The sequence below is a fragment of the Lipotes vexillifer genome, unplaced genomic scaffold, assembly GCF_000442215.2.
Source record: "Lipotes vexillifer unplaced genomic scaffold, Lipotes_vexillifer_v1.1 scaffold393, whole genome shotgun sequence".
Classification (NCBI taxonomy): domain Eukaryota; kingdom Metazoa; phylum Chordata; class Mammalia; order Artiodactyla; family Lipotidae; genus Lipotes; species Lipotes vexillifer.
Window position 1 is genome coordinate 3,529,085 of NW_006774564.1, and position 27,933 is coordinate 3,557,017.

General features: G+C 39.3%; 1 protein-coding gene across 2 annotated transcripts in view; it reads left to right on the forward strand.

Moving 5' to 3' along the window:
- The window catches only part of VAV3 (vav guanine nucleotide exchange factor 3), a 399,772-nt gene that overhangs the window by 59,833 nt on the left and 312,006 nt on the right, over positions 1 to 27,933 (forward strand). For both annotated transcript variants that reach the window (XM_007449344.1, XM_007449345.1), the window contains exon 2: positions 27,364 to 27,480. In XM_007449344.1, the coding sequence (XP_007449406.1) occupies positions 27,364 to 27,480 (117 nt within the window). The remainder of the gene's footprint in view (positions 1 to 27,363; positions 27,481 to 27,933) is intronic.

Sequence of the window (27,933 nt, forward strand, 5' to 3'; positions counted from 1 at the left end):
CGTGTCCCCTGCATCGGCAGGCGGACTCTCAACCACTGCGCCACCAGGGAAGCCCTACAGGAGATACATTTTTAAAATACCAACAAAATTCCCAGTGCTGTGAAGTATTTGAGTTGTTAAGTATAATAAACCATAATAAACCAGGAATCTGCTATTTCCTATTGCCCTGCAGGGACCCTAGAGGTTGAAATCTTTATTTTAGGAAAGTCATCTTTTCATTATTAGTGTAAACTGATGTTTTAAATGCACTTATAAAGAGATGCTTGTCTACCAGGCTTGGCATATGGGGGAGAAGAACCACGCTTCACGCAGAAGGCCACCGGCCATGGCGGAAGCTCACTATTTCTTCAGGGAGTTGATGATAAATATTATTTTCTCATGTTATTTTTTTCTCATATAATTATTTTTCCAAAGTTAAAACAGCTTTATTTTTCAAAGTTGTAGTTGAAGAATACATCTACTTATAAAAGTGATTTCTATTTGTGAGGAAAGTGGAGGTAAGATGAAGTCTTACTACCCAGAGGTAACCATTATCGAATTTATTGTAGGTACTTCCACACAAGTTTACATGCATATATGCATGTGTTACGTATATGTGTTCACATGCTCACACCCACCTACACATATTTTACAAAATGAGGTCATACTACAGGTGTTGAGTTTTATCTGCTTTTTTGCTTTTTAAACTTAATAATGTCAGTGATTTTATCAGGTTTTTCCAAATTGTACTGACATTCTTTATTCACAAGAATAATAAAGTGTCTTTTATCTGTAAAATCACTTGGGAATAAAACATAATACCTAATAGTTTCCAAGTTAGGTAAGGGTTTACTTATATTTTAAACTTTTTTTTTTCCTTTTAATGAAAAAAAAAAATCTAAAATATGGCCTACAAAAGTGGTTCTGAGAAGCTGTATTTTATTGACCAGGTGGGGAAAACGTTGGGGGGACAATTGTAGCAAGGAAGGACAGTTATAAAATCATAGAAAATGTCTTATTGTCTTCTGTCACCTTCCTTTCATAAAAGAGAGGAGTGATTCTAACACCATCAATGTGGGAAGGGTATAGTCTCGTAATGCTAGAAGTACCACCAGGAGGGCTCAGACAAGCAGTTCTGAGGACCCACCACGATTTGCACTTATGAGCTGTTGTGCAATAAGCAGGATTTGTGCCCATGATGTGCGGCACGAGGTTGAATGATGTGACTTGCTGTCCAGTAGGATAAAGGCCTCCGGACGTATTTGGGACTGTGGGATCCTTGTCGCTGTGCGGGTAGCCCCTTCCTGCTTCACCTCCGCCCTTTCCTTGGGTATCGGCTTCCTCGGCTTTCCACACGCCCCTGCCGTCCACACACTCCTGCCATCCACGTTGCCCCTGCCGTCCACACGCCCCTGCCATCCACACGCCCCTGCCGCCCACGTGGCCCCTGCCGCCCACACGCCCCTGCCGTCCACGTGGCCCCTGCCGTCCATACGCCCCTGTCGTCCCCACGCCCCTGCTGTCCACCTTGCTGCTGCTCCCTCCCCTGTTGCTCCTCATATCTACCTCTCCTTGTCCTTTCTCTGCTTTTTTTTCCCCCTTTCTCTGCTTTTCCGATTCTTTGGGTTTCCCCTGCAAAGAAAAGCTGATCTTTTAAGACACAGTTCTCTTTCCTTATGTTGTTGGTGAAATAGTCAAAGGCATTTATTAATTTAGTTCATTAAACATATATGAATCATTGTGTCTCTCTAGGCAACAGAGATGCAAAAACAACACCAGCCTCCGCTGTGGGAATTCTCGGTGCTGTGGCAGTGGCTTTGGGTCTTTAGCACTATGGGCAGCTGTAATGGCTGCTTCCTGTTCCTTGTGTTATGGCGCTCTGTGTACTGGTTTAAGCCTTTCAGAAGGTTTTAGATTTCTTTGGGTCAGTCTGTTTTTATTCCCCCTCATATCTGTTGAGTGCCAAGCAGTGTCTTGTACAGAGTAAATTTCTTTTCCTGTCAGTTTCTCGGGAGGGGCTTTTTGAGGATCTGATCAATATTTAGAGTCAAACTCTTAAGAGTCAAACTCTTTAGTCTCATGTATGGCCTAAATCGTAGACTAAGTTGCAAGTGCATCATATTCCCTCTCTAATACATAATAAAAAACAGTGGATTATAGGTCTGGAAGGGGGTTATAAATAGAATCTGATATTCTTATAAACATAATTTTTTAGAGATTGTATCCCTGACTAATAACTGAATACCAGCTTTTTTAAAGGTAAGATTACAAACACCATATAGAAGCACATGCCCCCAATACTACCCCCCCTCCCCATTCTAGTATATTAGGCTTGGGTTCATAAGTTTCTCTGTGGTAGGAGATTTTATACTTGAGGAACTAAAGGACTTTATAGTAAATAAAAATTAAATGGGAGCACATTTGTGAGTAAATACCTTAAAGTTTTATGTAAGTTTTTTTTTTTCATTGAGTAACATTGAACAATAAAAGCAGTACACTAAATAGAGAGAATATACATAGCATTTAAGACATCAAATTGGTAATATTGGCTGCTATGCAGTTAATTTGATGAGTGAAGACAGTAGTGATCCTGATGATATTGGATGAGGCACAGAGTTCTTGAGTAGCGACAGGGTTGGGGGCACTCTGCACGCTTGTCTTTTTCCAAAGGCCAGTTTAAGGACATGTGCAAGTGAAGTCTAAGTCTCTAAGTGGAGAGAGAGCTTTCTCAATTGATTTCTTTTTATTTATATCTGGTATCTTGTGCCAAATGCAGTTTGCCTCCTAATAGTTTATAGAAATGGCCCTGTGGTTCTGCAGTTCTCTGGCTTCCTGACCTGAACATTATGTGTCTGTGCTGTCCTGGTGGAATCAGAGTCCTGCATGTGCTGTGGCCAAGGGGGAGGCGGGAGTGTGAGGCTCCTGCTCTGGCAGGGAGAGTCACTTCCTATACGGAGTCCCAGGTGAGAATGGATCCCCACTGGAGCAAATGCATGACACTTCCAGTGTCACCTTACTACACACCTCTCTATGCAGCAGCACTCCTCTGCTGAATCACTTCGTGGGTAAATTCCTGTGAGCCTCATATGCACAATAAGAATAGTTCTTATATTTCTGTGTGATTCATGTTTACTAGATATAAAATTTAACAGCTGTGCAGAAGTATGCAAAAGTCTATACATAACTGATTTTTGAGCAAATAGGACACACAATCAATGAGATTACTATTCAATAAAATGTAAATAAGGTTACTCTTTTTATTATTATAAGTCTTTTAAGAGTATACAGAAGTCAGTAAGCTGGGCAAGCACCTAAAGTTTTCTTTCCTGTGCCGTGAGAATAATGTGGTGGTTAGAGTAGTAGTTTTGAAGGCATGCTGCCTCAGTTTAAACCCTTGCTCCCTTTACTTATTGACAGTGTGACCTCGGACAAGAGTTTAACGTTTCTTTGCCTCTGTTTCTTCATCTGTAAAATGGGGATAGTTGACTCAAGAATTAATGGGAGGATTGGAGGAGCGTGTATGTGTGGGTGTGCACACACTGATGCTTAGAATAGTGCCTGGCATGAAGTGTAAGACCTGTATAAACGTTAGTTCTACTAATATTATTCTGATTCCTGCATTATTTTTACAATAGCAGATGACACGCCTTGACATTTATCTCATGTGGGAACTTTGTCGTTTTATGATCTTGTGGGGGAATATTAATGCATATAGACACCTACTTAGGAAAAAAGTTGGATATGGTGAATAAGAAGAATGCCATATTTGGCATTTGATCTTTTAAAAACAGGTTCCAGATAACCTTTCTCAGAAGAACACATGGGTTCTGCAAAAATAGATTACAGTTAAGCAAACACTCTTTTACCTTGTGATTTTTATTATAAAGTTGGAGATGACTACTCATGGGAAAAGTGTTTTTCTAGACATATAAAAATCAAACTTTAAAAAGAAGCAAACATTTAAAATTTAGTCTAGCAAAATATTAATAGAAAAATTATTTTGAGTTTTTTAATAGAATCTTACACACAGAATATGTTCTGAAAGAAAATTACAGTGCTAAAAATGAAAATGTTCAGTGACAGGATAACCGACAGTATGAACATCTGACACATGAGTATTATTTGTAGGGTGACACTTGAGCTTTTAGCGACTTGACCAAGTTTTTTATACTATAAATACATTAAAAAAATTTTTCACTTCCTGGCTTTGGTCGAACTATTCTAGTTTCCATCCAGAATCATCTGGAAGATCCTTTTTATTAGCCATGGACTAGAGCCCACATAGCACTTAGCCTAGTCCTAAACGCCATGCAGGCAGGCACCTGGGAAATAGACAAGTAAAGGTAATCTTGGAATACTAATGCTGACTCTTTTTTTTTTTTTTTGGTGGTATGCGGGCCTCTCACTGTTGTGGCCTCTCCCGTTGCGGAGCACAGGCTCCGGATGCGCAGGCCCAGAGGCCATGGCTTACGGGCCCAGCCGCTCCGCGGCATGTGGGATCCTCCCGGACCGGGGCACGAACCCGTGTGCCCTGCATCGGCAGGCGGACTCTCAACCACGGCGCCACCAGGGAAGCCCCTAATGCTGACTCTTAAAATGGGTATAGGACAAAAAAAGAAATGGTAATTATGTGACATGATGGAAGTGATAGCTAACTTTATGGTGGTAGTAATCATTTTGCAATATGTAAGTGTATCAAATTGCCATGTTGTACATGTTAGACTTACACAAAGTTACATCAGTTATATCTTAATAAATCTGGAAAAATAAAACAGGTATAGGAATGGGGAAAAACTAGGCCAAGAAAAGAGTATCTTTTCCTTCTTTAAGCTCAAGAACCTGAGTATGAAATGACCAAGCCTAATACTTGATTTGCAGAAATTCAAGGAAAACATATTCATTCACAAAAGAATTTCATGGGATCCTTATCAGTTTTAATGAATGTGTATTAATTCAGTGCATTTATTGCAATCTTTATATATATAGATAGATAGTAGTCTGTCCCCTACTGATTTCATAGCTCACTTTTTGTCCTTTTTTGTTGCACAAGTTAAGTAACATTTTAAATACCGCCTAAATTCAGATAGCAAGAGAAGTTGGTTGAAGAAATTGAAAAAAAGAAGAGAGAGAGACAGATATGGGGGGAGGGAGAGAGCGAGAAAGAGAGAGAGAGAACCAGAAACATCAGAGAAAGGAAGTTTATAGGAAAGTGAAGAGAATAGTAATGATGCTTACATTTCTTTTTTTGTGTGTGTGGTACGCGGGCCTATCACTGCTGTGGCCTCTCGCGTCGCGGAGCACAGGCTCCGGACGCGCAGGCTCAGCGGCCCAGCTGCTCCGCGGCACGTGGGATCTTCCCGGAACCGGGGCACGAACCCGCGTCCCCTGCATCGGCAGGCGGACTCTCAACCACTGCGCCACCAGGGAAGCCCGATGCTTACATTTCTACAGCTCCTTAAGGTTAAGTGCTAATCCTTGGACTGAACTCCCTGGGAGAAGGGGCTTGTCTATCTTCTGTCTTTGACATCTGTCCTTGTATCAGCCTTGTTCTTTGGCATCAGCTTGTCTTTAATGATGCCTCACACTTAGGCACTCAGTCAGTGCTTAATGAATGAAATGAATTAATGAACTTAGATTTTTCATAGATTATCTCACCTAATACAACAGACCTGTAGGGAAGTATGATTATCCCCATTTTATAAATGGAGAAACCAAGACTCATATGGGTTAAGTGATTACCTAATAATGATAATTCTGCTAACAATGGTATTCCATAATGACATATTAATCATATAAAATTAGGAATGTATTTTATTTCATTGGCATATCACTTTATTATAAAAAGCAATAAGCTATATTTAGGAATACTTACTAAAATTATGCTTAACATGCATAATTTCACTAAAATAAGTACAGTCCTATGAGGAAGATAGAATTTGTCTACAATTTAAACTAAGGAGCTTAGAGAAGTCAAGTAAGTTTCCAAAGTTCACTTGGCCAGTGGATGGGTCATTTGAGTGCAGGACTTTCTGACCTCTGAACCCTTTCTTAATCATTACACTAAATGACTTCCTTACAACCACATAATTCTTGATGGCAGAGCCAGGATTTACATCCAGGTATTTTGTTCCTATTTCTTATTCCCCTTTGTATCCAGTGTCTATTGTGTGTGTATATTGTGTGTGTGTATGAATGAATGTGTGTATTCCTGTATATGTGTGTATGTGTGTGTATACATATACAACACTTGCACTGTGTTAGTCTGTGTTTGGGACATATAATAATGAATAAAAAATCAAATCTCGTTACTATACAATATGGTACACTTTATGAAAGATATATGATTAAAGTGATGTAACAAGAGGAGAGAATGACCAGCTCTCCCTGGAGTTGCCAGGGAAGCCTTAACACATGAATGCTGTGTTGTGAAAGGTGAGGGATGTTCTAGGAAGAGGAAGAAGAGGAATGGTGATGTAATTTATTGTACAAACAACTTTTTTTTTAAATGATAGGAACATTATCAATAATTGTAGCAGGACAATAGGGCTTAAAGATCATCCATGGTAAATCAGGACAGTGGTCCTCCTATGGAAATGCCATTTGAGGCAGAGGGAACTATATTTACAGATGACTATTCAAAAATCATACAATAGCATTTCAGTTGGTGTTAGATAAAAAATAAAATTAAAACAAAAACAAAAACCCAGTCCACAACTGCCTTATAAGATTAGGGTGACAGTGGGTAACTACTGCTGAAGAAACAACCAATGAACATCATCTGTTTAGAGAGAAGACAGTTGTAGAGTGATGTAGTACAGTCTGTTTAAATTGTATGACCTGAAAGTATTTTTAATTCTTTGGTAGGAAAAAGGCTAAGTTGGGGGCAGATTTGAGTTTGCAGAAGTTCAGTGGGAGATTTGACTCAAAAAAGGAACACTAAAGGTATCCGGCTGTGGGAATTAACAACTTGGGTTAATACATCCATTTATTTTTTCCTTTTAGATTTTTCTATTGTCCCTGGAAATAAAACACTGTTAATTTGATATTGAGCTCAGGAAAGGTGTGGTGAGAGGTATTAGCGATTGTTTGATTAACAGGTTTTCTAAACAGAGTACAAATCTCCTGGATTTAGGGATGAAAAGTTTACTGGGAAGCTAAGAAAAAGGTGGGAAAAAGGAAAGACCAAGGAGCATTTTCTGTACTTAATTAGGACGTATTTCTTCTTGGTTAAGTATTCGACTTGGTTAATACTTCCAGAAGGAAGTATTATATAGAATTACTGGTATTTACTGGAAAAAAAAAATCATGTGTGTGCATGCGTGTGTGTAAGCATACAGATAACATTTATAAGTCAGATCAAAATCTGACCTGTAGTTCAGTCCTTGATAATACCATGATTTTAGTGCAAATTCTACGTACCCTTATTTAACTCAGAAAAAACTACAATTTTATTTATTTATTTTTTTAACATCTTTATTGGGGTATAATTGCTTTACAATGGTGTGTTAGTTTCTGCTTTATAACAAAGTGAATCAGTTATACCTATACATATGTTCCCATATCTCTTCCCTCTTGCGTCTCCCTCCCTCCCACCCTCCCTATCCCACCCCTCCAGGCGGTCACAAAGCACCAGAGCCGCCGATATCCCTGTGCCATGCGGCTGCTTTCCCACTAGCTATCTACCTTACGTTTGTTAGTATATATATGTCCATGTCTCTCTCTCGCCCTATCACAGCTCACCCTTCCCCCTTCCCATATCCTCAAGTCCGTTCTCCAGTAGGTCTGTGTCTTTATTCCTGTCTTACCCCTAGGTTCTTCATAACATTTTTTTTCTTAAATTCCATATATATGTGTGAGCATACGGTATTTGTTTTTCTCTTTCTGACTTACTTCACTCTGTATGACAGACTCTAGGTCTATCCACCTCATTACAATTTTATTTTAATAAAATTATTGTGAAATCGTGGGCAGAGCTAAAACCTGAAGCATAAATCATAAAGACGTCTCTCTGTCAAGTAATAAAATCAAAAGTGATACATACAGTTTGCATAAAATTTGGGGATGATGCTAAATTGGGAGGGGGTGTGGGATAGAATAATTTATTCTATTCTAATTGTTATTCTCATATGCAGATAGAATAACAATTAGAGAGGTTAGAAATGTGGGCAGAAAATAGAATGTAATTTGGCAAAAAAAATACAAACAAACTCCAGTGAACTATATGAGACTAATTTTGTTCCAGAGTTATTCAGATTTGTTCAAAGTTGTTCAGTGTGCAGAAGAAGCCTACTGAAAGGCACTAAGAAAAAAGAAAGTGATGTTCTCCTTTGGAGTGAGGGAAGAAGGGGTAGGTTGCTTAGTCTAGAGCTAAACATGCTGCAGATCTGAATGGCAGTTTAAACACTTAGAGAAAAGTCTTTTCTCTAAACTGCCTCTGTTTTCTGAAGTTGAAATTACTTGGGGAAGTGTGTCACACTTCATTTTTCGTCGCACCACAGATGACTTCTTTCAACAAAGTTGATACGACAGTATATGGTTAATAACAGTGTTCTCCGTATTACTTCGTTATGCCAGTAGGTATAATAATGTTGCTAAGGTTATAAAGCAGCCATTAATCATTTTATTATATATACTTTATATACAGGAATTAACACAGTATTCTTGTTAAGCGTACTCCTAAGGATATTTTACAAAAAAAGCCTCCCAAACTTTTGAGGTTAACAGACTGGCTAGAGCCCAGATAATCTGGTATTTTATAAAATTAATAATTATTTCAAGTTTAACAATGTGACTCTCCCACTTCATTGTAACACAAAGAAATGACAAAGCAGAAAATGAACTGAAAAAATTAAAGATGTGCTGGAAAAATTTAAATGTATGTCATTTTGGTAAGGAGGTCAAACAAAGTGGGGTCAGGAGACATCAGAAAGCCAAGTGTCTGATACACCCAAGTATCTGAGTGGGTGGTGTGTGCGTTGGGGTACCTTGTGGCCCTGGCTTTACGTGAACAGCAAGGGTTTTGGACTGAAAATGAAGACATGAGGCTGGTAAAATATTTAAAAAGATCTTCTATGTGAAAGGCAATATGAGAGATGTAATTTGGATATTCAAATATGGGGATTTGGGAGGCATTTATTGTGGCGGTAGAAGGACAGAATGTTAGAATTTAGGTTTTCTCAAACTAAATTTATTTATGAGTGTACTTGATATTGCTGTTTTAACAACATTCACTTGGTAAGTCACTGTAGCCAAAAAAAAGTTCAGTTGGCCCTTGAACAGTTTAGGGGTTGGGGCGCTGACCCTCCCCGCAGTCAAAATCCACGTATAACTTCTAGTCGGCTCTCCTTATCCGAGGGTCCTCCCATATGGAAGTCTCCTCTGTATCACAGGGTTCCTCTGTATCCGAGGTTCCTCCACATCCTTGGATTCAACCAACTACGGATTGTACAGTATTTTAGTATTTACTATTGAAAAAAATCCCTGTGTAAGTGGACCCGCGTGGTTCAAACCCGTGTTGTTCAAGGGTCAACTGTACTAAATTCAGTCGATGGTCAAACTGATTCAGTTAGAAACCAGCTTCCCAGAGCTTTCCTGAAATATGCTGCTTGGCAGTCACGGTGATTGCCGCTCTCTGGTTGGGCTTAGGGAGCCTCCGGAGTGAAGGGCGGGGCCCCAGGCCGCTGCTCTGACATTGACCAAGGTGTGGATTTGGTCCAGAACCTTGCATTGTGGGCACACCTCCAAGAAGAGTTTTCTTAGACTCATGAAAAAGCACTAACAGAGGAGTTCCCTGGTGGTCTAGTGGTTGGGATTCAGCACTTTCATTGCCATGGCTTGAGTTCAATCCCTGGTCACGGCCAAGACGTTTAAAAAAAAAAAAAAAATCACTGACAAATATGCTGTCTGTTTCTAGTTTAACTTAATAGCTTGTATTTAAGGAAGGCAAATTGAACTTATTTTCTTGCTTTTGAAAAAGTATAACTGGTAGAACATTTGTTAGTGTAATGTTTTCAGGTGTATGTTTTTGTTGTATATTTTTAAAAAATCCTCTCTTTTAAAAGTTTTCCCCAAGCCAAGACGTTTAAAAAAAAAAAAAAATCACTGACAAATATGCTGTCTGTTTCTAGTTTAACTTAATAGCTTGTATTTAAGGAAGGCAAATTGAACTTATTTTCTTGCTTTTGAAAAAGTATAACTGGTAGAACATTTGTTAGTGTAATGTTTTCAGGTGTATGTTTTTGTTGTATATTTTTAAAAAATCCTCTCTTTTAAAAGTTTTCCCCAAGTACGCGTTTGTTTTTTGTTTTTTAAAAATTTTAGTTTATACTGAATCCTGGTGCAGTGCAGTGGCAAGTATAAAAGTATGATGTCTGGGATGTGTGTTAGGGGGAGTGAACTGTGAGGAACAGTGTGACAGAGTTTCCAGCATGGGCAGAATTGAAGGTAGAAAGTACAAGTCTAGGTGAATGAGATTCGTAGGAAGACAAAAGCATTTTTGGAAATCATCAACTGTACAGAACCCATCTTAGCTCAGTCCTCTTAGATTTCTTAAATCTTTTGGGGCAAAGGAGAATAAAGGAAGTCCAATAGTTGAAGTGGCTGTAATATTTTCCTGTGGAGTGATGTCTTCCTAGGATTTCCTTAGGGCAGACCCCAAGTCTGTTTAAGTCATAGGCACCTGTAGTCAGGTCCTAATCCTGCTGTAGAGCTTCCCCACACCCATGCTCCATGGAGACCACACAGCTTGGCAGGAAAGAGTCCTGGCAGGGCTTGGATCTGGTTCTGTTACTTCTTAGCTACCAGGACCTTGGGTTATTTACTTTTTCTCAATGCCTTATGGATAGAATGGAATAATAGTGTCTTCCTCATAGGGTTGTTGTATATTAACTGAGATTCTTCACAGATGTGCTTAGTGCCACACCTGGGGCATACATGTTTACACTCACTGTTTGTAGAGTCATAGGCATTATTATGAGGAACTGCCTTGTGCTTTTGGAGAGATGAGTTCTGAGTTCCAGTTGGGATCTGGTGTTGGCCGACTTTTCCAGCCTCATTCATCTCTTGTGCTCTCTTGCCTGCACTCACTGTGGAGGCCATGTGAGTTTCTGCATTTCCTCCAAAAGGCCAGGCCTTTGCTTCTCACCATATGGTTTCTCATGACCTTTTGTTCATCCTCTGACATTCAGTTCAGCCACTTCCTTGGAGGAATGAATCTCAACCTGCCTCCTTCACTGGATGGAACAATTCCCTTGTGCTCTCACTAACCCAGTGCTGGCCTCTGGACTTACTACACTGGGATTGCAATGCACTTTCTGTGCATTTGTTTCTCTCTTTCACAGGACTGTCCTCCCTTGGAAAGTAGGATCCGTGGCTGCCAGCTCCCTGGCTTGGGGCAGAGTCTGCTACGTAGGAGACAGACTATCATAGTTGTTAGAGGTGTGGTCTTTGGAGCCAGCAACATGGCTGTGAAACTTCCTCTCCGACTTACTGACCATGTGCCCTAGAGCCAATTATTTTACTCTCTGTGCCTCAGTCACCTCATCTGTAAGTGGCAATTACGATAGTACCCAGTCCATGGAGTCAACAGTAGAGGGAATGAGGAGGGAGAGACACAGGCTCACTTGCCCCTCCCCTCTTTCCTTCCCTTTGGGGTCTCCTGCTACTCAGTCCTGCTCTGGCCGTGCCGGGGAGCAATGGGTGGTGTGCAGGCAGCAATGGGTCCAGGCACAGAGAGTAGGGAGGTGGGGACTCCTCAGTTGTGCTTGGGTGAAATGTGGGGAGTTCTGGGAGCAATGGGTGTGCAGGCAGCAATGGGTCCAGGCACAGAGAGTAGGGAGGTGGGGACTCCTCAGTTGTGCTTGGGTGAAATGTGGGGAGTTCTGCGGCTGCCTTCCCAGGTGGCTATCTGTACGGGGTGATGCATGAGGTGAGTTGTTTGCAGTCAGACCTCCTTGTTTCTGTTTGCATACAGCTCTTTTTTTCTTTTAGATCAGACTCACACTAAACTTTATTCCCATTCTCTGGATTAATGGATTTCCAAGGCTCATCTCCAAAAGCAGCACAGATTTGTGTACCACAGGACTTTTCCTCATTTTGAGTGTTGTTTCTAGTGAGGACCCACCTCAGCTGCCTGCCTTCTGGGGTAACCCAGTCATGGTGGCTCTCACTCCCTGCTTCACAGGGAATGGCTTCCTTGGCTGTGCAGCTGATTCCACCATCACTGCCACTCCTACCACAACCACGACTTCCATTCTACTGGTATTGCTGTCACTGGTACTATTGCTGTGACTACTCCTACCAATATCAAAATTCTGACATTTAGCTATTGCGTTCTACTGTCACTTAGTGGCCTCTGCAGAAAGAAATACCTGTTTTTCTGTACCCATAAGAGGGAACCTTGTAAGCCAGGCTTCTCTGGAATGTGGATTGGGCCATTTTTAATGTGCTTTAGACTAGCTGTGTTCCAGGTAACAATGTGGTTGAGTGTTACTTTTTCTTATTAAAGGCCATAGCAGGTATTGCTTTCATTAGCAGGTTAATGAACACAGTAAAATAGGCTAATTTTGACTTCTGTACTTCCCAGCCATTCAGTTTTCTAGTGCAAAGACTAGAAAAACATAAGGAGGATTAAAGATGCTGTTTGAAAATCAGTTAGCAGGCCACCACTGAATTATACACCATCATCTGGGCTGGCCACCCGGATGATGCTTATGAACAAAAATGCTTAATAGTTTAAAGTCTTTATTTTATTTATAATTATGAACATCACTAACTTCTAAAAAGGCTTTTGAGGTAATTTAATAATGAAGATATGTTGATATATTAACATGTAAGTAAGAGGATACAGTGACAGTTTAATGTAAAATTTCAATATGAGTTCGCTGGCTACCAAGGAATGATGATTAGTTATTCTTTTATGCAGATAAACTGCATCATCATTCATGCATCAATTTATTAAAAAATGTTTCTGTTATAAAAGCTATGGGGATACATAGATGAAATAAATGTAGTCTCTGATCTCAAAAATGTTTATTTCATGTAGCAATAGTTGGGCAAACAGATATAGTCAAGATACTTATTATCACAGGTGTGAACCAGGTGCTACAGGGTATGTAGGATGCACTTGTTTTTACAACTTAGCACTACATATATGAGCTTAATCATTTCAGTATTTACATATAACCCATACAAGTGCCTCATGATTGGAGAAAATGAAAAAAAAAACAAAAACAAAAACCTGACATTCACAGAGAGATAGACAAGATGAAAAGGCAGAGGGCTATGTACCAGATGAAGGAACAAGATAAAACCCCAGAAAAACAACTAAATGAAGTGGAGATAGGCAACCTTCCAGAAAAAGAATTCAGAATAATGATAGTGAAGATGATCCAGGACCTTGGAGAAAGAATGGAGGCAAAGATGGAGAAGATGCAAGAAATGTTTAACAAAGACCTAGATGAATTAAAGAACAAACAAACAGAGATGAACAATACAAAAACTGAAATGAAAACTATACTAGAAGGAATCAATAGCAGAATAACTGAGGCAGAAGAATGGATAAGTGACCTGGAAGACAGAATGGTGGAATTCACTGCTGTGGAACAGAATAAAGAGAAAAGAATGAAAAGAAATGAAGACAGCCTGAGAGACCTCTGGGACAACATTAAACACAAGAACATTTGCATTATAGGGGTCCCAGAAGGAGGAGAGAGAGAGAAAGGACCTGAGAAAATATTTGAAGAGATTGTAGTCGAAAACTTCCCTAACATGGGAACGGAAATAGCCACCCAAGTCCAGGAAGCACAGAGAATCCCATACAGGATAAACCCAAGGAGAAACACGCCAAGGCGCAGTAATCAGATTGGCAAAAATTAAAGACAAAGAAAAGATTATTGAAAGCAGCAAGGGAAAAATGACAAATAACATACAAGGGAACTCCCATAAGGTTAACAGCTGATTTCTCAGCAGAAACTCTATAAGCCAGGAGGGAGTGGCATGATATACTTAAAGTGATGAAAGGGAAGAATCTACAACCAAGAATACCCAGCAAGGATCTCATTCAGATTCAAAGGAGAAATCAAAAGCTTTACACACAGGCAACAGCTAAGAGAATTCAGCACCACCAAACCAGCTCTACAACAAATGCTAAAGGAACTTCTCTAAGTGGGAAACACAAGAGAAGAAAAGGACCTACAAAAACAAACCCAGAACAGTTAAGAAAATCGTCATAGGAGCATACATATCGATAATTACCTTAAACGTGAATGGATTAAATGCTCCAATCAAAAGACACAGGCTTGCTGAATGGATACAAAAACAAGACCCAAATATATGCTGTCTACAAGAGACCCACTTCAGACCTAGGGACACATACAGACTGAAAGTGAGGGGATGGAAAAAGATATTCCATGCAAATGGAAATCAAAAGAAAGCTGGAGTAGCAATACTCATATCAGATAAAATAGACTTTAAAATAAAGAATGTTACAAGAGACAAGGAAGCACACTACATAATGATCAAGGGGATCAATCCAAGAAGAAGATATAACAATTATAAATATATACGCACCCAACATAGGAGCACCCCAATACATAAGGCAACTGCTAACAGCTATAAAAGAGGAAATTGACAGTAACACAGTAATGGTGAGGGACTTTAACACCTCGCTTACACCAATGGATAGATCATCCAAACAGAAAAATAATAAGGAAACACAAGCTTTAAATGACACAATAGACCAGATAGATTTAATTGATATTTATAGGACATTCCATCCAAAAACAGCAGATTACACTTTCTTCTCAAGTGCTCACAGAACATTCTTCAGGATAGATCACATCTTGGGTCAGAAACCAAGCCTCAGTAAATTTAAGAAAATTGAAATCATATCAAGCATCTTTTCTGGCCACAATGCTATGAGATTAGAAATGAATTACATGGAAAAAAATGTAAAAAACACAAACACATGGAGGCAAAACAGTATGTTACTAAATAACCAAGAGATCACTGAAGAAATCAAAGAGGAAATCAAAAAATACCTAGAGACAAATGACAGTGAAAACACGATGATCCAAAACCTATGGGATGCAGCAAAGGCAGTTCTAAGAGGGAAGTTTATAGCTATACAAGCCTACCTCAAGAAACAAGAAAAATCTCAAATAAACAATCTAACCTTACACCTAAAGGAACTAGAGAAAGAAGAACAAACAAAACCCAAAGTTAGCAGAAGGAAAGAAATCATAAAGATCAGAGCAGAAATAAATGAAATAGAAACAAAGAAAACAATAGCAAAGATCAATAAAACTAAAAGCTGGTTCTTTGAGAAGATAAACGAAATTGATAAACCATTAGCCAGACTCATCAAGGAAAAGAGGGAGAGGACTCAAATCAATAAAATTAAAAGTGAAAAAGGAGAAGTTACAACAGACACCGCAGAAATACAAAGCGTCCTAAGAGACTACTACAAGCAACTCTATGCCAATAAAATGGACAACCTGGAAGAAATGGACAAATTCTTAGAAAGGTATAACCTTCCAAGACTGAACTAGGAAGAAATAGAAAATATGAACAGACCAATCACAAGCACTGAAATTGAAACTGTGATTAAAAATCTTCCAGCAAACAAAAGTACAGGACCAGAGGGCTTCACAGGTGAATTCTTTCAAACATTTAGAGAAGAGCTAACACCCATCCTTCTCAAACTCTTCCAGAAAATTGCAGAGGAAGGAACACTCCCAAACTCATTCTATGAGGCCACCATCACCCTGCTACCAAAACCAGACAAAGATACTACCAAAAAGGAAAATTACAGACCAATATCACTGATGAATATAGATGCAAAAATCCTCAACAACATACTAGCAAACAGAATCCAACAACACGTTAAAAGGATCATGCACCATGATCAAGTGGGATTTATCCCAGGGATGCAGGGATTCTTCAGTGTACGCAGATCAATCAATGTGATACACCATATTAACAAATTGAAGTAGAAATACCATATGATCATCTCAATAGATGCAGAAAAAGCTTTTGACAAAATTCAGCACCCATTTATGATAAAAACTCTCCAGAAAGTGGGCATAGAGGGAACCTACCTCAACATAATAAAGGCCATCTATGACAAGCCCACAGCAAACATCATTATGAATGGTGAAAAACTGAAAGCATTTCCTCTAAGATCAGGAACAAGACAAGGATGACCACTCTCACCACTATTATTCAACATAGTTTTGGAAGTCCAAGCCACGGCAATCAGAGAAGAAAAAGAAATAAAAGGAATACAGATTCGAAAAGAAGAAGTAAAACTGTCACTGTTTGCAGATGACATGATACTATACATAGAGAATCCTAAAGATGCCACCAGAAAACTACTAGAGCTAATCAATGAATTTGGTAAAGTTGCAGGATACAAAATTAATGCACAGAAATCTCTTGTATTCCTATATACTAATGATGAAAAATGTGAAGGAGAAATTAAGGAAACACTCCCTTTTACCATTGCAACAAAAAGAATAAAATACCTAGGAATAAACCTACCTAGAGAGACAAAAGACCTGTATGCAGAAAACTATAAGACACTGATGATGGAAATTAAAGATGATACCAACAGATGGAGAGATATACCATGTTCTTGGATTGGAAGAATCAATATTGTGAAAATGACCATACTACCCAAAGCAATCTACAGATTCAATGCAATCCCTATGAAATTGCCAATGGCAGTTTTTACAGAACTAGAACAAAAAATCTTAAAATTTGTATGGAGACACAAAAGACCCCAAATAGCCAAAGCAGTCTTGAGGGAAAAAAGCAGAGCTGGAGGAATCAGACGACTCCCTGACTTCAGACTATACTACGAAGCTACAGTAATCAAGACAATATGGTACTGGCACAAAAACAGAAATATAGATCAATGGAACAAGATAGAAAACCCAGAGATAAGCCCACGCACCTATGGTCAACTAATCTATGACAAAGGAGGCAAGGATATACAGTGGAGGAAAGACAGTCTCTTCAATAACTGGTGCTGGGAAAACTGGAGAGCTACATGTAAAAGAATGAAATTAGAACACTCCCTAGCACCATACACAAAAATAAACTCAAAATGGATTAGAGACCTAAATGTAAGACTGGACACTATAAAACTCTTAGAGGAAAACATAGGAAGAGCACCCTTTGGCATGAATCACAGCAAGATATTTTTGCATCCACCTCCTAGAGTAATGGAAATAAAAACAAAAATAAACAAATGGGACCTAATGAAACTTAAAAGCGTTTGCACAGCAAAGGAAACCATAAATAAGACGAAAAGACAACCCTCAGAATGGGAGAAAATATTTGCAAACGAGTCAACGGACAAAGGATTAATCTCCAAAATATATAAACAGCTCATGCAGCTCAATATTAAAAAAGCAAACAACCCAATCCAAAAATGGGCAGAAGACCTAAATAGACATTTCTCCAAAGAAGACATACAGATGGCAAGAAACACATGAAAAGCTGCTCAACATCACTAATTATTAGAGAAATGCAAATCAAAACTACAATGAGGTATCACCTCACACCAGTTAGAATGGGAATCATCGGAAAATCTACAAACAGCAAATGCTGGAGAGGGTGTGGAGAAAAGGGAACCCTCTTGCACTGTTGGTGGGAATATAAATTGATATAGCCACTATGAAGAACAGTATGGAGGTTCCTTAAAAAACTAAAAATAGAATTACCATATGACCCAGCAATCCCACTACTGGGTATATACCCTGGGAATTATGGAAAACCATAATTCAAAAGAGTCATGTACCATAATGTTCATTGCAGCACTATTTACAATAGCCAGGTTATGGAAGCAACCTAAATGCCCATCGACAGACGAATGGGTAAAGAAAATGTGGTACATATATACAATGGAATATTACTCAGCCGTAAGAAGGAACGAAATTGAGTCATTTGTTGAGACGTGGATGGATCTAGAGACTGTCATACAGAGTGAAGTAAGCCAGAAGGAGAAAAACAAATATCGTATATTTTTATTTTTATTTTTATTTTTTTGCAGTATGCGGGCCTCTCACTGCTGTGGCCTCTCCCGCTGCAGAGCACAGGCTCCGGACGCGCAGGCCCAGCGGCCATGGCTCACGGGCTCTGCCGCTCCGCGGCATGTGGGATCTTCCCGGACCGGGACACGAACCCACGTCCCCTGCATCGGCAGGCGGCCTCCCAACCACTGCGCCCCCAGGGAAGCCCCAAATATCGTATATTAACGCATATATGTGGAACCTAGAAAAATGGTACAGATGAACCAGTTTGAAGGGCAGAAGTTGAGACACAGATGTAGAGAACAAATGTATGGACACCAAGGGGGGGTGGAGGTGGTGGTGTGATGAATTGGGATATTGGGATTGACATGTATATACTGATGTGTATAAAATGGATAACTAATAAGAAACTGCTGTATAAAAAAAATAAAATAAAATTCAAAAATTCAAAAAAAAGTTTGTATGCTGACACTTGCTGTTTATATATTGGGATAGTCAATTCACTTCTTTAAGTAATGATTTCTTTGTGTGTAAAATAAGAATTGTACCTACTCTATCATAAAGAATTTTTGTGAGAATCCCAAAAAAACCCTGTAAATTTACATGTTATTAAATTATTATATTTTTGATTAAAAAATTTTATCCTCTAAAAATGAATTGCAGCCTGGACAATAATCAAAGTGGAAATATTGGCTTTTAGTTTACTGAAAATATGGCAGTTTTAGCTTAGGGACTTGAGTGAAAATTTGGAGCTAAGAAAAGGGCCTTCTGCATTTCTGGTCTTCTTCCTGAGTGTCCTTTAAGGTCTTCATTTATTTGTAATAATAGGATCAAGAGGAAAACTCAAGGTATTGTGCAGTCCTGAATTGATGCTGAGTTCAGCATAATTATTTTATAATTATTCAGAAGGCACCTGTAGATATGATTTCTTCATAGAACAATGGTGATGATGCCTCTTCTATGGGGACCTCCTAACTCACAAGCGAAAGGGACAAATGAGGTCCTCAGACAAATAATAATTATTCTTCTTTTCTTTCTTTTTAAAAAAAAAATTTCCAAAAGATGTAAGATTTAGCTGACCTAATTTTAAAAGACAGATGTAGGGGGGAGAGGGGAAGATATGGCAAAAGGGACAGAGGTAGAAAACCCCAGTAAGGGGAGAAACTTGATTTCTTAATATTTCCCTTCCATGCCTTCCTGCCTGCTCATTCTACAAAAGGTGAGCAGTTAGGAGGAGTTAGAATGACGGGTACTAGGCAGAGGCTTGAGTAAGTCTACACAGAGGCTCAGCTAAGAAGGAAAGCTCTCCTTGTACCTTAATATTTGTTGATGAGCTTTATCGTGGTCTCTTCTGTGCCTTCAAAACTGTCAATCAGCCTGTTAATGGCCACTCATAATTTGAATTATGCCAAACTCTCAAATTCAGAGCCTTTCCTTCAAATGAGATGAGTGGCCCACCACGAAATGAGACCCTGAAGACTTCCTTATCTGACAGCCTGGCTGTTGGTGGTTCCTATGAAAATTATAGTAAGTCAGCACGTCTGCAGGGTTGTGAAGCTGTATTAGAAATTGTCGACCTTCCCACAAGATACCATTTCTCAGCTGAGATTGAAATAACTCATTTCCTAAGTTGTGGAGGTTTTTCCTGTTACGTAGCCTCAGTTAACTTTACACTATTATTGCCAACAATTTTAGAGAAGTACATGTTTATTCTTTCAAATAAAAAAGGGAAGCGATCCTGTTTGCATTCATATCGTTGAGAAAAGTCAAAATGGTTTCTACACACATAGAGGGAAAGGAAACCATATACTTTATAAAAGGAGTAGAGGGAAAAGAGAGTTTTTAAGCATTTTATAGTGAACTTTAGCAGCCTGACCTTTACACGTTTCCTTTCTGTAACATCAGTATCACTAGCGTTGAAGTGGTAAGATTAAGAGGCGGGGCCATGAAAAGCCAACTAGCTTCTTCTGTTGTGATAGCTATTTGGTTATGAAACATTTTCTAATCTAGAGAGCTCTGGCCTGATGTATGATTTTCAGGGTGTCTCAGACCTTGAACGTGTTAAGCTTTCTTCTTTGAAGGTTTTCTGTGTCTTTATTGAGTGCTTTTCAACCCGTAATAAATAAGCAAGCTGTTGATGAATTTCTGAAGGAGCAGAGAGTGTGAGCATGGTGGCTGAAGACTGTGGGCTATATTAGAATGTGTTACTTGTCACTGGATATACCTGAGACAGAGGCTGTGGAGTGTCTTCTTACCAGGCCTTTTCAGATAAAGACAAGAATTAATTGACTCAATTTGTGGTCCCTTTCCACATACTCTGTTCCCTAACTTGCTAAGTTACCATTTTCAGGGAACACCCCCAGTGTCCTTGCAGTATTCAGGACAGAGCTTTGGGTATGATTCCTAATTCTTCTTTTCTCCCTCACTCCCTTCACCCCACCCATATTCAATCAGTTACCAGGTATTTCCTTTCCATATTACCTTATAGAGTTCTTTCCCTTTCTCCTTCTACCATCCTAGTCCAAATCACCATGATTTTTTTCCTTAAATGAATATGACAGCATCCTATTCTTGTCTTATCTACCCCACATAATCTCCTTAATAAAGAGAAAAGAAAAACGGTTAATTCTGCACACTTCAAAATGGAGCTAGTATAACAGAGTAGATAAGGATATAGGCTCTGTAGCTAGAATGTCTGGATTTGAATTATGACTCCATTACTTTGGCATATGCAGTTATATAAAGTTGGGTAAATGTCTAAGCCTCTGTATATACGAAAGAAAAAAATAAAACTTTCCTGATTGAGGTGTTGTAAGGATGAAAAGACATAAACGTTTAGCATAGAGCTTGGTACATAGCAAACACTCAAAAATGACTACAGTAGTCATACAGTGCAAAATTGAGAATTCCAACTCTCCTATTTAAAAACCTCAATGTTTCTTCTAGGATAAAGCCCACATCCCTTGGGCTTGCTCAGTAAGTCCCAGCTGTCCTGTCCAGCCCTGCTCTCACTGCCCGCCAGAGGGTTGTGTCCATTCTGAACCCCTTCCCCCGCCCCCACCAGTCCATTCTCTGTCGTGTCTCATCCTCATGCCATCCTGTGCCGTTTACCTGGACGCCCTCACACCCCAAGTCTGGCACTTTCCCTTCTGCTCCCTGAACATCAACCACTCCCCCTCTTTTTGTGGCTGACTCCCACTCACCCTGCAGTGAGTGGGAGTCATCCTTGATCGCTTACTCCAGAAGGCTGTCTCTGATACACCAGGACTCCCGAGGGACCTTTGAATGCCGTCTTCATAGCATTTGCCATGTTGTTATGTAACTCCGTGTTCACTTGTCTGTACGCTTTGCCGGACTACAATATCTCTTTTGAGGGCAGAGTTTGGGTCATATTTTTTTTTTTTAAGAATACCCAGTTCTTGGCAGTTTCATTTAATTAACCAGGTTTCCCTGGTGGCGCAGTGGTTAAGAATCTGCCCGCCAATGCAGGGGACACGGGTTCTATCCCTGGTCCGGGAAGATCCCACATGCCTTGGAGCAACTAAGCCCGTGCGCCACAACTACTGAGCCTGTGCTCTAGAGCCCACGAGCCACAATTACTGAGCCCACATGCCGCAACTACTGAAGCCCGTGTGCCTAGAGCCTGTGCTCCATAACAAGAGAAGCCACCACAATGGAGAGCTCGCGCACCACAATGAAGAGTAGCCCCCGCGTAACGCAACTAAAGAAAGCCTGTGTGCAGCAACGAAGACCTAATGCAGCCATAAATAAATAAATAAATAAATAAATAAATAAATAAGTACCCAATTGAGGGGGGCGATGTTTTATGACGTTTTATGAAACTTCATAAAAGGCAACTCATTAATATCTGTTAAGAGAGAAAATGCTATTTAGACCTTTTGTGTGTCCTTGATTTTGGTAACTATCATGTGTGGATATATTTACTATTTAAAAAATCCTAGAGTTATTTAATTCTGGTTTTTAAAATCCTAATCCTAAATTCTAAAAAATCCTAAAGTTCTCTCTTATAAATCAACTAGGTGATTTAGCAAAGTTGTATAATTTTTGGTCAAACGTAAGGTATGGTTACGAGCTGAAATAATGAGGTGTATCTGTCTTTGTGCATCGGGTCTGAATACGGAGGGTTTTAAGCTGCTGCGGATGCTACAAAGAACTATCAGCTTGTCAAAACATCAACAACATCCCTAGGCGGAAAGAAACTCTGATCACCAGTCTTCAGTGAATTCAAGTTTTCTCTTTCTTAACAGAGTGAGATAAGAGTTTGCTTATTAGGTATTCCATAAAGAAAATGATAGGATTTGGAGAGGTATTTTGAAGATCAATTAGGCCATTCTTGTTTACATTAACTCTTTCTGTTCCAAGTGATAGATTGCTTAAGAAAAGGGTGGAGTTACTGGTTCATTTGATATAATTGGCTCATCTAATTTGCGAGTAGTCTGATGCTCAGCCTTTGTTTTCTAAATACTACCATTTACCATATAAATTGAAATGGAACTGTTTGGAGAAACGGCTGATTGCAGAACTTGGGCAGAGAAAATATGGCGTGGGCCTGGGACAGCTTGATGTAAGAAAACAAAGACTAATGGAGTCATCAAAAGGTCACAGAAGAGAACCCCAGTGGCCAAATTTGGGACAATATGAACATCAAAAAGAATAATGATGGCAATTAATTATTACACAAACAAATATTAAAAAAGGAGGGTGGAGGGCAGGGGAAGCTTGTCTTTAGGTGAGAATACCAGCTAATAAATGTGGAAGGAATGATAGAATTTTGCAGTCCCAAATGGAATAATCAAAGCAAGGGTTATCAGTGGATGCTAAGTCTATGGTGAAAAATTATTGGGAAATAGGACAGCCACATGGTAACAAATTATCACCCCCAGGCTTTATTAACGTAAAGGGGAACATGTACCTTTACAATAGAGAGATGTGACAATAACCATCTTAACCAAGTAATCAAGCCTAGCATCAATAATAATGGGTTACCCTAACATTTTGTATCTTCTGATATGATGGGCTGTGAAGTTCACAGTATAAAATATTTTTTCCAAAATTGTTTAACTTGTATCTTGACTTAGCTTTGGTTCATAGGAAATATAAGTGATGGGGAAATAAGTTTAATGATACCATGAGGAAATAATCTGACAAATGCCGAATGCGGGACATTCTATAAGATACCTAGGTCTGGACTCTTCCAAAAGGCAGTGTCATTAAAAGAAAAAAAAAAAAGGCAGTAGGATTTTTAGATTAAAAGGTACTATAAAATTAAGCAACCAAATATAATGGGTAAAACTGAATTGATCCCTAGATTGGGTGTGGATGGGTGGGATAGTGTAAAAAAGACACAGGGTAGGCAACTGATGAAATTTGGACGTGGAATGGATATGAAATAATATGGAATTGTTGTTTATCTTCTTGGGGTGGTAATGGTGTTGTAGGTATTTAGGAAAATATCCTCATTCCTAGGAGATGCATGTTGAATTATTTAGGAGTGAAGTGCCATGGTGTCTGAACTTACTTTCACATATGAATTTTTATAAATAGAGATATGGTTGGCACGCAAAAACCCATATGGCAGTATGTTACAGTTGTTGTGTAAATGGAGTGTTCATTGTACTATTCTTTCTACTTTTCTTTTGGTTTGAAATTTTAGAAAATAAACTGGAAAAGGAGAAGGTTCAACGTAAGGAAAACAAAGCAAAAGTCTGATGGTAGGTGGGCAGGCAGGTTGACAGGTCCAGCTCTGTCCAGGTCTTTTGTGATGGCATTAGGGCCCACTCCCTCCATCCCTCAACTCTGTTCCTGTACTTGCACAGAGCCATTAAGGGAAGTGTGATCCTAGTGTTATTAGCCAATTTTGGGAAAGCTATGAAAATTTCCAACTGTGATTAATAGAGAAGCTTGTCTTACTCATTTTTAGCATTTCCAGTGTCTGGAACATTGTAGGCATTCAAAACCTGTTGACTGAAAAAGTACATAAATAAAGGGGTGACCAAACTTGATGATTGCCTGGAAATGCGAGAGCATACCAGTGACGTTCTTCAAATCCAGTAAATATTTGTGGAATTAAATAGAATTGAATTAGTTAAGGGGCAAATAAGGTTAAGATTGGTTCCAAAAGTGAGGGAAAGTTCTGTTTTTAAATCATCTCTTGTATGCATACCGTAATGACAACATTTCTTTCTTTTACTTTCAGTAATGATACTTTTTTGAATTAATGATCAAAACACTTGAATGGAGGTCTACTGTAGTTTTTCCTATGCAGGGGAAAATTTGAGTTTGGTGTGAAATCTTCAGAGGGTAGCATGTGCAATTATGCTTTGTTCCTTGGTGAGCTATGAGTTGGGCACTTAATTATGTAAAAAATATTGCAAGAGAGATGTTGCATAATCCCCAGGAGAGTAATTATTGTCTGTCTTGGCAGAATGCAAGGCTTTTAATCTGTAAATAAGCAATTCTATGTGAAAGAGCTACATGTAGAGTGGTTCCGTGTTGTAAAGTTCTCTTATGAATTTTTTAAAATGAAAGCAGTAACTGTATGTGCAGTTTGGCTGCTGCCTTTGTATTCAAAGGGTTTATGATGCTTCCCCTGTGGTTTTAACCCCTCCTGAAATACGTAAGCCTCAAGAAGGATTCCTGTAAAGGGTAAAACTATGTCTGTGTTAAGCCCATGAAAAATCTGAATTTTTCCAAAGTAGGGGAAGTAAAATGTGCTTTCTGCAAATTAAAAAACAAACCAAGATGGAAAACACAACAACAAAATAAAATATTGACAGTGCTTTAAAAAAAAAAAAAGGCAAAGATGCAATAATTAGCTAATAGATCTCTCACTTATTGGAGGTTAATAATTTTATTTTTACGTGTGCCATTGCAACTACTATTTCCGAAATTCACTTTCAGGATATGTGGGTACTATGCATAGGTGGATCTGCATTTTAGATACTGAAAGTAAATTCTGTTGGTTGTCTAAGTTGCGATAGCGTCTGCCTTCTCCCTTGTCCCTGTTAGTATCGATGAGCTGAGCATGGTCTCCAAGGTCAGTTTCTCTGCTTGAGCATCAGACCCTTCTCCTTTGCCCACTCAAGGACTTCCTTTGGGCAACTGTCCCTCTCTCTTGCGTGACCGTCTTTCCCCTCTATCAAGTTATTCCTGTCAAAATAGAAACATGTTGTAACAGCTTCCATTGTTAAAAAGCCCTTCCTTGACCTCTTTCTCTCTGACTACCTCCTCAATCCTCTGTTCCCTTTTGCAGCAAAACTCCTAAGAATCTATATTCTATCTTTACTTTCTCTCTTCCCATTGTCTCTTGAAGCTGCTCTGCTCAGCCTTTCCCCACCCCCATCCTCCACATGGAACCTGCTTTTGTCAAGGTGCACCCATAACCTTCACACAGCCAGATTCCCAGGTCAAAATCTTATTTGAGTAGCAGCAGCAGCTGACACAGCTTATCACCCCTTCTTCCTAGAAACACCTTCATTACTTGGCTTCAGGAAAAACATGTTCACCTGGTTGTTCTCCTTCCTTACTGGTTTCTCTTTCTCTGCCCCTTTGTGGGCTCGTCCATTTTTCCTGATCTAAGATGACCTGGCACCAGGTCCCCTCCTCCCCTCTTCTTTCTCCCAAAGTCATCTCAGATAACATCATGGTTAAAAATGTTTTGTATACTCTGAAGACTCTCAGATTTAAGTCTGGAGTACACACCTGTGTCCTGGACTCCAGACTTGTATATCCAGCTTTCTGCTGCCCTGTGTCCCATTGGATGACTAATAGGCATCTCAAATTTAAGAGTCAAAATTGAACACCTGGACTTCCCATGGCTGTCTCTCACCCAGATTATTGTAATAGCTTCCTGTCTGGTATTACTGTCTCTAGTCTTGCTCCAGCCCCTTTTGATCTATATTCAAAAAACAAAACAAAACAACAACAACAAAAAAGAAGCTCTGAAGAAAGAGCAGTAGGAACTGTTGCAGTCCAGAAGGAGATGGAACTGTAGCTGGGAAAGGGAAAAGAGAGGAGGTTATTGGCAAGAGGAACGGCAAAGTTCAAGCATAGAGGCAGGAATGAACACGGAGTAATGAGCACCAACAAGGAGAACAGCCTGACTGAAATGGTGGGGCACGTTATAGAGGGCCTTAAAAGCTCAGCTGAGAAGTTTGTACTTGCTATGTCTGTGCATATTTTGTATACGTGAGAGGGACCTGTTTACAAACCTGCATTTGAAACTCTAGGACTGTGCTGTCCAGTATGACAGCAACTAGCCACGTATGGCTATGGAGCACTTGAAATGGGGCTAGTCTGAATTGAGATATGCTGTTAAGTGTAAAATGTATACTAGATTTCAAAGATTTAGTACTAAAACTAATTTCATTTAAATGTTTTATGTTGATCATTTGTTGAAATAGTAGTATTTTTAATATAGAGTTAAGTATTATTAGAAAAAAATAAGCTGCAAAGATATCTTGTACAGCACACAGAATACAACCAGTATTTTTTAAACTTTAAATGGAGTATAATCTATAAAAATTTTGAATCACTATGTTGTACACCTGAAACTTTATTGAGGTATAGTTTTAAATCAACTATACCTCAATAAAATTTTTTTTAAAGAAAGAAAAACAAAACTTTAAAAATATCAGACTCTGTCCCAAGGCTTCCAATGACTTCCCATCTCATTTAGAGTAAAAGCCTGTCCAACAGGGTCCTTCATCATCTGACCTCATTGCCTTTCCAGCTCACTTCCTGCCTTGCTCCTTGTCATCCACTCTGCTCTACCCACATTGGCCCCTTCCTCAGACATAACCTCAGAAGCTTCTGCCTCAGGGCCTTTGCATGGGTTGCTACTTTAGTCTGAATACTCTGTCCTGTAATTCTGCATGGTTGCTTCTTTACCACCTTCAAACCTCTGCTGCTTATCTGTCCTCTTCTCACTGACACCTTCTCTAACCATCTCGCTGAAGCTCCCCACACCTCACCCAGCACTCCTGATCCCTCCTCCTGGCTTTATTTTTCTCTATTGCACTTATCACCATATGAAAATAAAAATATTTACTTTTCTTTGTTTTTGTTGCTGAGTTTGTTCTTGTCTGTCTCCTCTTATTAGGATGTAAGTATCCTGAGGGCAGACTTCCGTCTGCCTTGTTCACAGCTGTGTCACCAGTGCCTGGGAGAGAGTGGGTATTCATTTAAGTACTGATGAGGAGTAATTGGAAACAACCTGAAAAGTGGATGGATTCTTCGTTGGCATTTCCCCAGCATTCTGGGCGTGACAGAGGATAGGTAGCATTCAGAATGATTTGCTATATACTAATAGCTGTTTCCCATTCCTCAGTTTCTCTGTTTGAAGAACATAAGGACATTCCTCACGGCCTGTTGCGAGACGTTTGGAATGAGAAAGAGTGAACTCTTTGAGGCGTTTGACTTGTTTGATGTCCGTGACTTTGGAAAGGTAATTACATTTTATTTTTTATGTATTTTTAAATTCAAGAACATTTTATCAAATGACTGTTGTTTCTTATCTTGAAGTAGGACATGTGACTGAAGTGGTATCTGCATTATATAGTTAAATTTTACATGTAGGTGGCTTAGCCAAAAAAATAATAGCAACGACTGTCCAAATGAGATTAGAATTATTATTATTTTTTATTAAAGCAGTATAAGGGGAATTTTTTTATCCAGAGGTAACTTTTCCTGTTGGTTATCTCGGAGGGCAGGACTACTATTTCCCATCTCTTAGATAGTTCGTTGGGCTGTCATGACTGAGGACCAGTATTCTTTCCCTCCAGTCTTCTCCAAACCTGAAAGGCCACTAATTTTTGGAAGTTGAGAATGTTCTGTTGCCTGTTTTGGCATTTGGGTAGGTGACTTGCAGAACACATGAAATCGCTGAAATGTTTGAGAT